Source organism: Heteronotia binoei, chromosome 8 (assembly GCF_032191835.1).
Source record: "Heteronotia binoei isolate CCM8104 ecotype False Entrance Well chromosome 8, APGP_CSIRO_Hbin_v1, whole genome shotgun sequence".
NCBI classification, from domain to species: Eukaryota; Metazoa; Chordata; class Lepidosauria; order Squamata; family Gekkonidae; genus Heteronotia; species Heteronotia binoei.
The window spans coordinates 114,560,149-114,577,170 of NC_083230.1; the positions used below are offsets into that span (position 1 = coordinate 114,560,149).

Consider the following 17,022-nt stretch of genomic DNA (forward strand, 5'->3'; position numbering starts at 1 on the left):
GCATGTGGAGGAGTGGGGAATCCAACCCGGTTCTCCCAGAAAAGAGCCCGCGCACTTAACTACTATGCCAAACTGGGTCTCTTAAGACCCAGTTTATAACTGGGTCTTAAGATTTATAACCTGCCCTTCTCCCTAAATCAGAGACTCAGAGCAGCTCACAATCTCCTATATCTTCTCCCCCCCACAACAGACACCCTGTGAGGTGGGTGGGACTGGGAGGGCTCTCACAGCAGCTGCCCTTTCAAGGACAACTTCTGTGATAGCTATGGCTAACCCAAGGCCATTCCAGCAGGTGCAAGTGAAGGAGTGTGGAATCAAACCTGGTTCTCCCTGATAAGAGTCTGCACACTTAACCACTACACCAAACTGGCTCTCAACTGGCTCTCAAACTGGCTCTTAAAAGGATCCCAAAGTATTCAGAATTTCATCAGCATGTCTTTTTAAAATTGTGCACGAACTAACATAGAACTCTCAATTAATGCTAACAATGTTAAATTAAATTAATAGCTGTTCCAGAAAGACAAACTCCGTTGATAGAAAATATATTTAGATATATTTACTGTACAAAGTTCACATTACATTTGAAAAGAAATATTGTTCTGAACACTTAACAGCAAATCTCGAAAGGTTAAAATGCCATTGGTGTGCCAGTCTTATAGAATCATAGAGTTGGAAGGGACCTCCAGGGTCATCTAGTCCAACCCCCTGCACAATGCAGGAAACTCACAAATGCCTCCCCCTAAATTCTTCTGCCTATTTGGTTACACTGGGAAGATCCAGTTTTCTTTGTTTGGAATACTCAGCATTTCAGGATTGCCTTCAGTCAGTGGCTGTGTGCACATTCCCAGATTTATGCATTTCTTTGTGTATAAGAGGCAGCGTTGCCAGGTCCCCCCTGGTCACCAGTGGATGATTGTGGGGAGGGGGGGAGTAGGGGTGCCAGCTCCAGGTTGGGAAACTCCTGGAGATTTGGGATGGGGCCTGGGAAGGACAGGCACCCAACCCCTTCAGTCAGGAGTCTCGGACTCTCCTCCCCTTCCTCTCCCCACAACAGACACCCTGTGAGGTAAGCGGGGCTGAGAGAGCTCTAAGAGAACCGCGACTGGCCCATGGTCACCCAGCTGGCTGCAGGTTGAGAAGTGGGGAATCAGTCCTGGTTCTCCAGATTAGAGTCCGCCACTCTTAACCACTTTATCATGCTGCCTCTCACCAAAGTGAGGCCTTGCGTAAATCTTTAAATAGTGCATAAATCTCAAAGAGCCAGTTTGGTGTAGCGGTTAAGTGCACGGACTCTTATCTGGGAGAACCGGGTTTGATTCCCCACTCCTCCACTTGCACCTGCTAGCATGGCCTTGGGTCAGCCATAGCTCTGGCAGAGGTTGTCCTTGAAAGGGCAGCTGCTGTGAGAGCCCTCTCCAGCCCCACCCACCTCACAGGGTGTCTGTTGTGGGGGAGGAAGGTAAAGGAGATTGTGAGCCGCTCTGAGACTCTGAGATTCAGGGTGGAGGCCAGGATATAAATCCAATATCATCTTCTTCAACGTTTCAGGTAGAAGGTCTGTTTAACAGAATGCCTTTTCAATGGAACCTGTTGTTTGAAAATACCTTGTTGTGCCGCACCCGAAGAAAGTATGCATATTGAGCTAGCTAAGGAACCCTTTTATCTGGCAACACTGGCCTCCATTTTGCAAGCATCTAACCAGAGGTGGAATTCTAGCAGGAGCTCCTTTGCATATTAGGCCACATACCCCTGATGCAGCCAATCTTTTGTGCTCACCTACTGATTTCCTGTTCTTGAGGCTGGATCGTACTGACCCTATCAACTAACTATCCAGCGCAAGAAAACTTCCCCATTTGAGAGCCAGTTCGGTGTAGTGGTTAAGTGGGAGGACTCCTATCTGGGAGAACCGGGTTTGATTCCCCACTCCTCCACTTGCACCTGCTGGAATGGCCTTGGGCCAGCCATAGTTATCTCAGGAGTTGTTCTTGAAAGGGCGGCTTCTGTGAGAGTTCTCTCAGCCCCACCCACCTCACAAGGTTTCTGTTGTGGGGGAGGAAAGTAAAGGAGATTGTAAGCCACTCTGAGATTCAGAGTGAAGGGTGGAGTATAAATCCAATTTCTTCTTCTTCTTGTACTTTTGTGCCAGGAGGCTGGCCTCTTACACCAGAGGAAAGCCCCAGCATAGGAAAATGGATCAGCAGGTGTTTCTGCTGTTCCTAGCAACTAGCTAGCAAGTATACAGATCAGAGATCTCTCCGGAGTTTTCAAAATTAGCTGACAGACTGTCGATGTTGCGAAGAAAAAAAACCCCAGCTGTTGGACATTAAGAAAACTGATAAGTTTCTTAGGTTTGCCATTTCTGAGGTTAGGGAATTCCTGTAGATCGGTTGGAGCCTGGGGAAGGCGGAGTTTGGGAAGGAGAGGAAGCTGCCATTTTCTCTAAGGGGAGCTGTTGTAATTCCAGGAGGACTCGTGGCTCACCTATAGGTCTGGAAGCCTACATGCTATTCTCACAATCAGTGAGTGAAGAAGATGAAGGTATTGGATTTATTGGAATTAATATTTTATTAAGTGTGCACATATCAATATATTTATACATCTCCTATAAACACACTTCGTTTTTGGCTTGTTGTCTTCTGCAAATCAAACTGAATACTAACAACAAATAGATAAACTCCTTCCTCTTTACCTTATTTCCTTTCTTTACCCGATTTCACCCCTCCCCATACCACTTCTCCTGATTCTTATTCTAATCATAATTATATTCGTTCTTTTTGTTTCCAAAGCTTCTTTCATGGACTTCCATCTTTACACACTTAATTTTTTGAAACTTTTAACTATCTTCTCTCATGCTTGCAAAAGAAAACTGGACAGGGTTACCTCCAGAACTGGGTGATGCAGAAAAATCTCTACAGTCGGGGGTCTTGGGGAGGCACACCCACCACCTCCTTGCTAATCCATCGGCTTTAACAGTTCAATTTCCATTTTCCATTCCCATTTATCATATCTTTATCCTGTCTTCTAACTATATATTCTCCTAGTAATTGCTCTCAATTTCTCAAACTGGAGAGCCAGTTTGGTGTAGTGGTTAAGTGTGCGGACTCTTATCTGGGAGAACCGGGTTTGATTCCCCACTCCTCCACTTGCACCTGCTGGCATGGCCTTGGGTCAGCCATAGCTCTGGCAGAGGTTGTCCTTGAAAGGGCAGCTGCTGTGAGAGCCCTCTCCAGCCCCACCCACCTCACAGGGTGTTTGTTGTGGGGGAGGAAGGTAAAGGAGATTGTGAGCCGCTCTGAGACTCTTCGGAGTGGAGGGCGGGATATAAATCCAATATCTTCTTCTTCTTCTTCAAGAAAACGTAATAGACAGTATTTAATTAAGCAAAAGACTGGAAGCGTTTGAATCAGGAAGATATTGGATTTATATCCCACCCTTCACTACGAATCTCAGAGCAGCTCACAATCTCCTTTACCTTCCCCCCCCCCCCCCACAACAGACACCTTGTGAGGTAGATGAAGATATTGGATTTATATCCTGCCCTCCACTCCGGAGAGTCTCAGAGCAGCTCACAATCTCCTTTACCTTCTCCCCCCGCCACAATAGACACCTTGTGAGGTAGATGAAGATACTGGATTTATATCCTGCCCTCCACTCCGGAGAGTCTCAGAGCGGCTCACAATCTCCTTTACCTTCCTTCCCTCCCCCCACAACAGACACCCTGTGAGGTAGATGAAGATATTGGATTTATATCCTGCCCTCCACTCCGAAGAGTCTCAGAGCGGCTCACAATCTCCTTTACTGCCCCCCCCCCCACAACAGACACCCTGTGAGGTGGGTGGGGCTGAGAGGGCTCTCACAGCAGCTGCCCTTTCAAGGACAACCTCTGCCAGAGCTATGGCTGACCCAAGGCCATTCCAGCAGCTGTAAGTGGAGGAGTGGGGAATCAAACCCGGTTCTCCTAGATAAGAGTCCGCACACTTAACCACTACACCAAACTAGCTCTCTATGTGTCTATGTTAGAGAAATTTGGAAACCAGGCCAACTGGTGTTCAGTAGATGTGCATGGACTCACTTTGGCCTCCAGGCATTCTGTCTTCTCTCTTTCGATCCGTTCCCTTTCGATCCTTTCGGCTTCCTCTTGCTCGGCTCGTAAGCGGGCCTCCACTGGAAAACGAAAGGTTGTTGGGTTGAGCAAATCAGCAAACCAGCATCTCTGGTTTTAAAAGGATCAGGTGGCAGGTGATATGCAGGGCTTTTTGGGTAGCAGGACCTCCTTTGCATATTAGGCCACACACCCCTGAAGTAGCCAATCCCCCTGGAGCTTACCGTGGGCCCTGTACGAAGAGCCCTGTACGCTCTTGGAGGATTGGCTACATCAGGGGAGCGTGGCCTAATATGCAAAGGAATCCCTGCTACAAAATGAAAGTCTTGGAGATATGAAAGTCCTCTGCCTGAGATGCTGGAGAGCAGCTGCCAGTCTGAGTAGACAATACCGACTTTGATTATCTGACTCAGTATACAGCAGCTTCATTTTTTTTTTATTCCTCTCTCAAAATAGAAGAACTTAGGCATCCGGTGAAGCTGATGGGCAGGAGGTTCAGGACAGAAAAAAGAAAGACTACTTTACACAGAGAGTAAATAAATAAATAAACAAAATAAATATTCTTCTAAGATGGTCAGAGCCCAAGGAGTAGAATTTCCCGTACTTTCTTCGAACAGTCTCCTCTCCTCCTCCTCTCGCTGCAACCTCAGCCGTTCGGCTTTGCTGGGCTTCTTCTTGCCACGGCTGCCAGCGGACTGAATGTGAGTTACAAATTTAAAAAAGCAAAAAGAAAGAAATACGCGTAAATTACACTTTTACAAAATGTCCATAGTCTGTACCTGTAGAAAAAGAGCAAGGATCCAATCGCACCTTAACAAAACGGGTGTCACTCACAAAAGCTCATACATCCCTTTCCCAAATTTTGTTAGTCTTTTGCTGGGGTGTCAAACTCATTTGTTACGAGGGCCGGATCTGACATAAATGAGGCCTTGTCGGGCTGGACCATGTGGGGTTGGGGCCATGTGTGTATTTATTTAAGATTAGGTAGCAGAGATACAAAATTTATAAAGGAAACAGACAAACATAATTAATTAAAAAAAAAACATTAAGACATGTTTAAAACATTAGCACTTGTTGATCTAAATGGTTCTTTCTTTGTATCTCTCCCAGGGGATTGAGGGAACGGGACAAAGGAAGCTCTGGCTCTTTCCTTTCTCCCCCAAGAAACCAGGAGGGGCAGGAGCCTCAGCCACTAGAAGGAACAGAGGCTTGGCTCAGTAGCTCTGCTGTGCAATGGAAAGAGCCTGGCAAAGCAAGCTAACTCTCCCCCCTTGGGAGGAGCCTCAGCCAGTGGAGAAAATAGGGGCTTTGCTTTGTAGCTCCTGTGTGATTGAGCAAGCCTAGCCAACTAAGCTGTGATGCAAAAGGAAGCAAGAGAGAGGGAGAAGGAAGCAGATGACAGCCAATTGCTTGGGGACCTGATAGGAGCCCTCCGGGGAGCCTGATTAGCCCCCCCCCGACCGCATGTTTTACACCCTCGCTTTAAGGTGCTACTGGACTCTTGTTCTTTCCCCCTGAAAGCCAGTGTTTAGGCAATGACATTATCTGACACAAAACGGAAGATGTTAAGAAAATAATAACAATATAACAAGGATGCAAGATCTATTTCCTATTCTCTTTTTTAACATCAAATGTAAAGAACGCCCAATGAAATAGCCTGGCAGTAGATACACAGTGCATGATTAATTTATAAAGATTGCAATATTACTCAGGATAGACAGAAGGAAATACTTCTTCTCACAGAGTGTGATTAATATGTGGACGTTACTGCTAGAGGATGCAATGATGGCCACGGGAATAAACAACCTTAAACGAGGATTAGACAAATTCATAGAGCATAAGCCTATCAGAGGCTGCTAGCAATTGGTATCAAAAGGGAACCTCCACATTCAGAGGCAGTGTAGCTCTGGATCCCTGTTCCAAAAGGGAACATCAGGGGAAGGTCTTGGCCTCTGTCCCACATTGTTGGACCTCCAGAGGGCCTGAGACAGGATTCTGGACTATATGGACCACTAGTCTGGTCCAGCAGGGCTCTTCTTATGTTCTCAGGATGCTGGACAAGATGGACCACTGGTATGATCCAGCAGGGTTCTTTTTATGTTCTTAAGATACTGAACTAGATGGACCACTGGTCTGATCCAACAGGGCTCTTCTTATGTTCTTAAGATACTGAACTAGATGGACCACTGGTCTGATCCAACAGGGCTCTTCTTATGTTCTTAAGATACTGAACTAGATGGACCACTGGTCTGATCCAACAGGGCTCTTCTTGTGTTCTTAGGATGCTGGACTAGATGGATCCCTGGTCTGATCCATCAGGGCTCTTCTTATGTTCTTAGGATGCTGGACTAGGTGGACCACTTGTCTGATCCAGCAGGGCTCTTCTTGTGTTCTTAGGATGCTGGACTAGATGGATCCCTGGTCTGATCCATCAGGGCTCTTCTTATGTTCTTAGGATGCTGGACTAGGTGGACCACTGGTCTGATCCAGCAGGGCTCTTCTGATGTTCTTAGGATGCTGGACTAGATGGATCCCTGGTCTGATCCATCAGGGCTCTTCTTATGTTCTTAGGATACTGAACTAGATGGACCACTGGTCTGATCCAACAGGGCTCTTCTTATATTCTTAAGATGCTGGACTAGATGGACCACTGGTCTGATCCAACAGGGCTCTTCTTGTGTTCTTAGGATGCTGGACTAGATGGATCCCTGGTCTGATCCATCAGGGCTCTTCTTATGTTCTTAGGATGCTGGACTAGGTGGACCACTTGTCTGATCCAGCAGGGCTCTTCTTGTGTTCTTAGGATGCTGGACTAGATGGATCCCTGGTCTGATCCATCAGGGCTCTTCTTATGTTCTTAGGATGCTGGACTAGGTGGACCACTGGTCTGATCCAGCAGGGCTCTTCTGATGTTCTTAGGATGCTGGACTAGATGGATCCCTGGTCTGATCCATCAGGGCTCTTCTTATGTTCTTAGGATACTGAACTAGATGGACCACTGGTCTGATCCAACAGGGCTCTTCTTATATTCTTAAGATGCTGGACTAGATGGACCACTGGTCTGATCCAACAGGGCTCTTCTTATGTTTTTAGGATGCTGGACTAGATGGGCCACTGATGTAGCCAATCCTCCAAGAGCTTATGGGACTCTTAAGTACAGGGCCTGCTGTAAGCTGCATGAGGATTGGCTACATCAGGGGTGTGTGGCCTAATATGTAAAGCAGCTCCTGCTACAAAAAAAGCCCTGCATATAACTACTGTCCGGGCTGTTTTGTTAGCAGGAATTCCTTTGCATATTAGGCCACACAACCCTGATGTAACCAATTCTCCAAGAGTTTACAGGGCTCTTAGTACAAGATCTACTGTAAGCTCTTGGAGGATTGGCTACATCAGGGGTGTGTGACCTAATAGGCAAAGGAGTTCCTGCTACAAAAAAAGCCCTGAATAATAGCCATGACGTTTCATGCAATTATTTCTACAAGACTACTGAGCAGGTGGAAGAAGGGCATAATTCTGGAGTCCATGAGGTCACACAGGATAATTCAGTCTATTATGAATGTTGGTTCTCCCTGCTGGAAAAACCGGCTTCCTTACTAGATGCTTATAAACCCTCTCAAAGTCGTCAGTATTTTCACTTTATAAAAACTAGCTGGTTGCTTTAATCCTTTTCTTCCCATTCCCGTATTTCATTGGTTCAATAATTTTTAGCCAGAGGCTTCCTTATTTTTATGTACACTAGTCCACAGCATTGTCTACTTGTTATCGTTTTAAAGTTTTGTCTCCTTACGATGTGTTCATTATGAATCTTGATTTAAGATTATACAAACGTTTTGTGACGTTTTTTTCCCCTATCTTCTTGAAAATTTTGAAAATAAATAAAAGTTGCATTTTTTAAAAAAAAGGTCACGCAGGATGTGTGATTTGCTTTCATGCAATGTACGAGGGGAGTCAGAAAGGTGGGACAAGAAACCCAGAAGAAACCTTTGTCTGAAGGTCTCTGGCAGCTCTCAGCAGACCTGGAATCTTGGACTGCAGGATTTGTTCATTTAATATTAACATGACCTCACAAACTTTTAAGATCACAGTACAAAAAAATACAATTTATCTTCAGCAGGTAGTGTCCGTCAAGTCTATCGATCTACCTACATACCTTTTTCTTTGGACCCTAAACGTTGGAAGGAAAAAAGAACAGAGAAAATCAGGAAAGGGCATCAGTCAGAATAAAACAGTTAAGGCTGGGGGGAGGAATATTTCAGATACCACCACCAGTGTTCCCTCTAAGCTGAGTTAGTGTGAGCTAGCTCACAGTTTTTAAGACTCCGCCTCACACCTTTTTGTTTTCGCTTAGGAAAAATGGCCCCAGAGCAAGCTAATTAATGCCAGTAGCTCACAGAGTAGAATTTTTGCTCACAAGACTCCACAGCTTAGAGGGAGTATTGACCACCACCAAGATCTGAGACACCAAAGTCATAAGGCCACAAAGAGGCTCATGGGAAAGAGCTGGGCTTGCAGGCGTGGTTCTGCAACCTTTCCCTGAGCTGTGCTGGAAAATGCTTTTAACTGGAAAGCAGAAAGGGGGAAACCGTTGAAGCAGAAGCTGTGGGTGTCTTCCACAGGAAAGAGATACAGGGAAGAGGAAAGCATCATCTGTTGGGTTTTTGTCTGTTCTGCAAATGCTAAAGGTAATGGAGTCCCTTTTGTAAAGCACCAGAAACAGGCAGTTCAACTAAACCAAAAATAATTTCAGGCAAGGGCAGCTGCAGCTTGCTATCAAAGAGGTCAGGGGCACCTTAAAGACCAACATCATTTTCAGGGTGTAAGCTTCTAAAAGTCAAAGCTTTGTTGGTCTTTAAGGTACTACTGCACTCAAATTGGTGCTGGGGGTGGGGAAACAGCAGGAGGGCTTCTAGTGCCCTGGTCCCACTGATGGACCTCCTGATGGCACCTGGTTTTTTGACCACTGTGTGACACAGTGTTGGACTGGATGGGCCACTGGCCTGATCCAACATGGCCTCTCTTATGTTCTTATGGCCTTGTGGTAGATCTCCTGATGGCACCTGGGTTTTTCAGCCACTGTGTGACACAGCATATTGGACTGGATGGGCCAGTGGCCTGATCCAACATGGCCTCTCTTATTGTTCTTATGGCCTTGTGGTAGACGTCCTGATGGCACCTGGGTTTTTGACCACTGTGTGACACAGTGTTGGACTGGATGGGCCACTGGCGTGATCCAACATGGCCTCTCTTATGTTCTTATGGCCTTGTGGTAGACCTCCTGATGGCACCTGGGTTTTTGACCACAGTGTGACACAGTGTTGGACTGGATGGCCCACTGGCGTGATCCAACATGGCCTCTCTTATGTTCTTATGGCCTTGTGGTAGATCTCCTGATGGCACCTGGGTTTTTCAGCCACTGTGGGACACAGAGTGTTGGCTTGGATGGGCCACTGGCCTGATTCAACATGACTTCTCTTGTGCTCTTATCCTGCTCTGAAACAGGAGTTCCCAACCAGTTTGAGCCTGTGGACACCTCTGGAATTCTGACAGAGTATGGTGGCACATCCACAAAATGGCTGCCCCCAGAAAAGGAGCCAGCCACAAAAATGGCTGTTGCAGCTTACCTTCAGTCACCCAGGGCAGATCTGCCTGCTATGGCAGCAGCTGCTGTCCAAGCAATGTTACTAAAAATCTGCATAGCCAATTAAATCTCCAGTGGCCAGGCAAAAGCCTTGCTAGGCAAAATCCTCACCCACTACCCTACTTTAAAAAAATGCTTAGCAGGTGCCAGGAAGGATATCAGTAGGCACCATGTTGCCCTTAGGACACCACACTGGGGACCCCTGATCTAAAACAAAAATGGCATCCTTTCTCCCAAAATGAGGATCCAATGAGAAGAATATAATATATAAGCATGGATAGAAATATGCATCTATACAGTTGAAATACTAAGGGCATTTTTGTAGCAGGAACTCCTTTGCATATTAGGCCACACCCCCATGATGTAGCCAGTCATCCAAGAGCTTACAGGGCTCTTCTTACAGGGCTTACTGTAAACTCTTGGAGGATTGGCTACATCAGGGGTGTGTGGGCTAATATGCAAAGGAGTTCCTGCTACAAAAAAAGCCCTGGAAATACTAGACATGAGAATAAGAGTTTGGGGATTTTGTTCTCCTCAGGCTTTTCAAGCATTAAACCTACACATAAAGTGCAATCTATAATGCCGTTGGCTTGAGAGCTTTTGCAATCCGCTCTGTCTTCACTAGTCAAGTTCCACAGCCCTTTCTGCTCCCCCCCCAAGTTAGCATATCCCACTGATGATCAGGCTCCACCTCAGGTTGCCAACCTCCAGTTGGCAGCTGGAGCTCTACAACTGATCTCCAGGTAATGGAGATCAGGTCCCCTGGAGAAAATGGCTGCTTTGGAAGGTGGACTTCTGGCATTGTGCCCCCGTCTCCCCTCCTCCCCAAATCCTCCCCTCCTCAGGGTCCACCCAGCAAATCTCCAGGTGTTTCCCAACCCAGAGCTGGCGACCTTAACTCCACCCCATTTCTTAGGCTCCACCTCCCAGGCCTTCCACCCTAACCCCCTCTAGGGCTGCGAATCCCCAAGTGGGGGCAGGGGATCTCCCGGTTTGGAGGCCCTCCCCCTGCTTCAGGGTCATCGGAAAGTGAGGGGAGGGAGGGAAATGTCTGCTGGGCACTCCATTTTTCCCTATGGAGACCGGTTCTCATAGGATGTAATGGAAAATTAATCTATGGGTATCTGGAGTGGAGAGGGCTGTTTTCTTATCAATCCCCAGGTGGGGGCAGGGGATCCCCCGGTTTGGAGATCCTTCCCCTGCTTAAGTTTCATCAGAAAGCGGGGGGGGGGAATGTCTGCTGGGCACTCCATTATTCCCTACGGAGACCAATTTCTATCGAGTATAAGAATTGATCTGTGGGTATCTGGGGCTCAGAGGGGGCTGTTTTTTGAGTAGAGGCACCTACTTTGCAGCATAGCATCCAATGCCTCTCCACAAAACACCCTCCAAATTTCAAAAGGATTGGACCAGGGGGTCCAATTCTATGAGCCCCAAAAGAAGGTGCCCCTATCCTTCATTATTTCCAATGGAGGGAAGGCATTTAAAGGCCTGCAGTCCCTTTAAATGTGATGGCCAGAACTCCCTTTGGAGATCAGCTGTGCTTGTCACACCCTTGCTCCTGGCTGCACCCCCAAAGTCTCCTGGCTCCACCCCCAAAGTCTCCAGCTATTCCTTGGATTGAACTTGGCAACCCTACCCCTCTCTAATATATATTAACTCTTAAATCCTCCCATTTAAAGAGGAATGGGGAAACTTTTCTTTGTGGAAACTTCATTATACTACTTCATCCCCTTAACAGAAGAACATAGAACTGAAATAATAATAATAATAATAATAATAATAATAATAATAATAATAATAATAATAATAATAATAATAATAATAATAATAATAATATGCAAACACAAACATTTAAGTGCATACAATTGTATATTTTACAGAAACTAAAATTATAAAACACATCAGGAATACTGCCCCGCGGGTTTTGGGCAAGCATTTTTGTCAACGGTTGAAGTTCAATGAATGCAAACTTTTGTGCATTTAATATATATTTGCACATGGAAATTTAGGCTACAGGCTCCCCCCTCCCCCACAATAAAAATGGCTTTGCCAATGCAATGCAATGCAGGGCTCTCCTTCCTTTTTTCTCACCATTTTGCCGCTTCCAAGACGTCCAGAGAGCCCAGTGAAAAAATATTGTTTACATCTCCCGCCCCCTGTTTCCCGGACAACTAATTCCGCCCACGCGCAGGCGCAGTGTATCGCAAAGCTCTCCCTTTCCGTTGTGTGACGTCACGCAAAGCTTCACTTTTGAGGGAAAGTCGCAGGGCGTGATGACACTGTTCCTACACGTCCGGTTGTGTAGTGAATGGGATCCGCTGGGTGGGCAAGCAACCAAGGCAAAATAACAGCACTGAGCGCCTTGGAGATTTAGCGTTTATCCGAGACCCTTTTAATGTTCCACAGTACTTGAAAGGAAGCGGAAAGTAAAGGTACCCTGACGGTCTTTTTTTTTTTATTTGTGCCCCGCATATGGTGGCCAAGTTTGAATGGAACCAGGAAGTGAAAACTGTGACTTTTCTGACTCTATGATTTCACCTCGCGGGCTTTCCTTTCTGCGCAGGCGCAGTAGCTGTCCCACTGGGCTACAGTACCGCGGTGTCTCTCGCTTCCCCCTCTACATCTTGCGCAGGCGCACCAGCTACTCGTTCGCCCTGCCTGTCACAAACATCTGGGTGGGCGCGGAAGCTGCAGGTAATTTATGGACTGGAAAGGTACAGAGTTGGCTTTGCTTAAATGGGATTGAGAATTTCTCATTGGGGGACTGTGGCTTAGTGGTAGACTGGTTTTTGTAAATATATGTTTACTGAACAAAGGAGGAGTCCAGTATCACCTTTAAGACCAACAACGTTTTATTCAGAATGTAAGCTTTCGTGTGCGAGAAGCACACTTCATCAGACAATAGGATGTCCTAAATATAAATCTTCCACTATATTTTAATGAATTCTTTTTTTCTAATGGCAAACTAGAATTATGTTTATATATATTACATGGCTAAGGCGAAACTGGGTAGTATAATAAAAAGGAGAGACATCACCCTGCCAACAAAAGTCCATATAGTCAAAGCAATGGTATTCCCAGCAGTAATGTATGGCTGTGAGAGTTGGACCGTAAGGAAGGCCGAGTGCAGAAGAATAGATGCTTTTGAGATTTGGTGCTGGAGAAGACTCTTGAGAGTCCCTTGGACTGCAAGAAGATCAAATCAGTCAGTCCTAAAGGAAATCAACCCTGTTTTCTGGAAGATCAGAAGCTGAAGCTGAAATACTTTGGCCACCAAATGAGAAGGGAGCACTAGCTGGAGAAGATCCGGATGCTGGGAAAGACAGAAGGCAAAAGAAGAAGGAGACGGCAAACGATGAGATGGCTGGACAGCATTACTGATGTAACTAACACGAATTTGAGCAAACTTCAGAGGATGGTGGAAGACAGAAGGGCTTGGCGTGACTTTGTCCATGGGGTCGCAAAGAGTCAGACTCAGCTTTGCGACTGAACAACAACATGTGTTACATGTTTAAATTAAACCTCTTAGAAACTAATGCCCTCATTTTAAACCCAGAGCTAACATTACAACAGTCTCTTATTTGTGGCACTTCACACCTAATGACATAGACATCAGTCTGCTATTTTGACTTATATTGCCCCCTTGTTGATGTAGCCCAGTTAACATAAACTAACAATCACCAGACCCCAAATTGTGGGGATTGACAACCCTAGGACCACTTTTTCTCGTGTTCTCCCTGTCTACACCAGTGAGAGCCAGTTTGGTGTAGTGGTTAAGTGTGCAGACTCTTATCTGGGAGAATGGGGTTTGATTCCCCACTCCTGCACTTGCACCTGCTGGAATGGCCTTGGGTCAGCCATAGCTCTGGCAGAGGTTGTCCTTGAAAGGGCAGCTGCTGTGAGAGCTCTCTCCAGCCCCACCCACCTCACAGGGTGTCTGTTGTGGGGGAGGAAGGGAAAGGAGATTGTGACCGCTCTGAGATTCAGAGTATTTGTTGTTGTTCAGTCGCAGAGTCGAGTCTGACTCTTTGCGACCCCATGGACAAAGTCACACCAGGCCCTCCTGTCTCCCACCATGCTTAGGATTGCCAGTTTGGTGTAGTGGTTAAGTGTGCGGAGTCTTATCTGGGAGAACCGGGTTTGATTCCCCACTCCTCCACTTGCACCTGCTGGCATGGCCTTGGGTCAGCCATAGCTCTGGCAGAGGTTGTCCTTGAAAGGGCAGCTGCTGTTAGAGCCCTCTGCAGCCCCACCCACCTCACAGGGTGTCTGTTGTGGGGGAGGAAGGTAGAGGAGATTGTGAGCCGCTCTGAGACTCTTCGGAGTGGAGGGCGGGATATAAATCCAATGTCTTCATCTACCTCACAGGGTGCCTGTTGTGGGGGAGGAAGGGAAAGGAGATTGTGAGCCGCTCTGAGACTCTTCGGAGTGGAGGGCGGGATATACATCCAGTATCTTCATCTACCTCATAGGGTGTCTGTTGTGGGGGAGGGGAAGGTAAAGGAGATTGTGAGCCGCTCTGAGACTCTTCAGAGTGGAGGGCGGGATATAAATCCAAAAGCTGCTGCTTCTTCTTCTTAACATGAAATCAGGTCTAATCAAGAATAGTAGAGCATGAGGTGTGACTAGCAGACCCGTATGTTGTGCGTTGTGGTTTAGAATAATTTCTGTGACTGAAGAATTGACTAATGTTTATCTCTTGATAGTCCACCTTTGTCACTGGGGACTCACTGAAGATTACACAGTGTAAATCAGGAATCCCCATCAGGGCACCTGTGGGCACCACAGCATTTGCCTGCCTGGTAGAGCTTTTTTTGTAGCAGGACCTCCTTTGCATATTAGGCCCCACCCCCCTGATGTAGCCAGTCCTCCTGGAGCTCTCAGTAGGCCCTGTGAGAAGAGCCCTGTAAGGAATTCTAGCAGGTCCTCCTTTGCCTATTAGGCCACACCCCCCTGATGTAGCCAATCCTCCTGGAGCTCTCAGTAGGCCCTGTGAGAAGAGCCCTGTAAAGAATTCTAGCAGGTCCTCCTTTGCCTATTAGGCCACACCCCCCTGATGTAGCCAATCCTCCTGGAGCTCTCAGTAGGCCCTGTGAGAAGAGCCCTGTAAGGAATTCTAGCTGGACCTCCTTTGCCTATTAGGCCACACACCCCTGATGCAGCCAATCCTCCTGGAGCTTACAGTAGGCCCTGTACAAAGAGCCCTGTCAGGAATTCTAGCAGGACCTCCTTTGCCTATTAGGCCACAGACCCCTGATGTAGCCAATCCTCCTGGAGCTTACAGCAGGCCCTGTACGAAGAGCCCTGTAAGGAATTCTAGCAGGATCTCCTTTGCCTATTAGGCCACACACCCCTGATGTAGCCAATCCTCCTGGAGCTGACAGTAGGCCCTGTACGAAGAGCCCTGTAAGCTCTTGGAGGATTGGCTACATCAGGGAGGTGTGGCCTAATGTACAAAGGAGTTTTCGCTACAGAAAAACCCCTGCCGCTAGGTGTTTTTAGGAAGTGGGTGGAGCTTATGCTTATGCATTTAGGAAGCATTTATGCCGATGTTTTTAGGAAGTGGGTGGGGCTTATGTCCACCAGGGCATGTGATTGGCCATTGGATATCTCAGGGGTGGACGACTGATGGGAGTTGTAGGCAAAAACCATCTGGAGAGCTACCGTTGGCCACCCCTGGGATATCTGATTGGCGGTGAGGATCTTTTTTTTAAATAAAAAAATCAAGTGGAAACTGTTATAGTACTGGCATTATTCTCTCATTCCTCTTTCCAGATACTGCAATAGACAGATAGCTATAGACAGGGATGGAATTCTAGCAGGAGCTCCTTTGCATATTAGGCCACACCCCACTGATGTAGCCAATCCTTCTGGAGCTTACAGGAGGCCCTGTCCTAAGAGCCCTGTGAGGAATTCTAGCAGGACCTCCTTTGCCTATTAGGCCACACCCTCCTGATGTAGCCAATCCTCCTGGAGGTTACAGTAGGCCCTGTATGAAGAGCCCTGTAAGGAATTCTAGCAGGACCTCCTTTGCCTATTAGGCCACACCCCTCTGATGTAGCCAATCCTCCTGGAGCTTCCAGTAGGCCCTGTACGAAAAGCCCTGTCAGGAATTCTAGCAGGACCTCCTTTGCCTATTAGGCCACACCCCCCTGATGTAGCCAATCCTCCTGGAGCTTACAGCAGGCCCTGTACGAAAAGCCCTGTCAGGAATTCTAGCAGGACCTCCTTTGCATATTAGGCCACACACCCCTGATGTAGCCAATCCTCCAAGAGCTTACAAGGCTCTTTTTTGTAAGTTCCTGGAGGATTGGCTACATCAGGGGCTTGTGGCCTAATATACATAGAAGCTCCTGCTAGAATTCCACCCCTGGATATAGATATACAAGTGTACAAACACACATAAAATTACCCCTCTTCTCTCATATGCTTGGACTTCCTCTGTGTGTGTGGCCCCGCCTCCTGTGCCAGCCATTTTGTGGTTGCATCCCCCACCCTATGTCGCAATTTCAGATGTGCCCCACAGGCCAGAAAAGGTTGGGGATCCCTGGTGTAAACCAATAGGACGGGACATCCCATAAGCGGTGTCATAGGATTAGGACTGTGGAAACGAAAACCAAGTTAGAAATCTGGAAGACCGTGTGAAGTGTGAACATGTTGAAAGAAAGATGACAGAACTAAAATAAATGAACTGAATCTGAACTGGGAGGCGATTGAAAAATAACAGAAACGGTTTAAACTTAGAAACAAATGCTCTCCGGCTAACGTTAAAACAATTGTTCTTCAGGTAAATGCCAGCGCAGAGGAGATGCTGGTGAATTATGGCTAATCCCTTAAGATACGAAGTGTTGAATCTTTACAAAAATGTAAGTTCTGAGCAGTGCCCCGTCAGGTACAAACAAAACTCGACAGATGCCTGTAATGCCAGTCCCGATGCTTTGCGTTTGTTTTCTAGCTGCTGTACTTGGGAAGGGAATATCCCAAAGGGGCAAACTACTTCCGAACTCGACTGAAAGCAGCGTTCTTAAAAAACAAGGACGTGAAGGACTCCGAAAAAATTAAAGAGCTCATCGCTCGCGGGGAGTATGTCATCAAAGAACTGGAGGCGTTATACTTTCTGCGGAAGTACAGAGCCCTGAAACAGCGGTACTATGAGGACGATAACAAGTGATTGGACGATAGCAAGAGATCCATAGTCCTCTTGGGGAGTTTGCGCTGGTGTAGGTAAACTGCAAAGGATTGGTCTACGATTAAAACAAAAAAGAATAGCTCATTGAAA

At 46.8% G+C, this 17,022-nt stretch overlaps 2 protein-coding genes across 3 annotated transcripts in view; one reads left to right on the forward strand and one right to left on the reverse strand.

Moving 5' to 3' along the window:
* The window catches only part of DNAI7 (dynein axonemal intermediate chain 7), a 44,401-nt gene extending 32,491 nt beyond the window's left edge, over positions 1–11,910 (reverse strand). Inside the window, exons 1-3 of the mRNA XM_060245939.1 lie at positions 11,835–11,910; positions 4,707–4,797; positions 4,073–4,164 (exon numbers count right to left, since the gene is read on the reverse strand). Of these exons, the coding sequence (XP_060101922.1) occupies positions 4,073–4,164; positions 4,707–4,797; positions 11,835–11,837 (186 nt within the window). The 5' untranslated portion in view covers positions 11,838–11,910. The remainder of the gene's footprint in view (positions 1–4,072; positions 4,165–4,706; positions 4,798–11,834) is intronic.
* A 384-nt stretch (positions 11,911–12,294) lies between these two features.
* Positions 12,295–17,022, forward strand: ETFRF1 (electron transfer flavoprotein regulatory factor 1). Of its 2 annotated transcripts, none has more exons than XM_060245926.1 (3): positions 12,295–12,437; positions 16,531–16,609; positions 16,699–17,022. In XM_060245926.1, exons 2-3 carry the CDS (start codon positions 16,565–16,567, stop codon positions 16,912–16,914), a joined length of 261 nt encoding a protein of 86 aa, XP_060101909.1. In that variant the 5' UTR covers positions 12,295–12,437; positions 16,531–16,564; the 3' UTR covers positions 16,915–17,022. The 2 variants fall into 2 exon arrangements, with proteins under 2 accessions (XP_060101909.1, XP_060101910.1); XM_060245927.1 differs by having other exon boundaries at positions 12,349–12,457.

Excerpts from the sequence above, each read along its gene's own strand:
- ETFRF1 (XM_060245926.1), top strand. The coding sequence starts at position 16,565 with ATGGCTAATCCCTTAAGATACGAAGTGTTGAATCTTTACAAAAAT. Across the intron at positions 16,610-16,698 it reads TGTTGAATCTTTACAAAAAT|CTGCTGTACTTGGGAAGGGA; the intron begins GTAAGTTCTGAG and ends TTTGTTTTCTAG.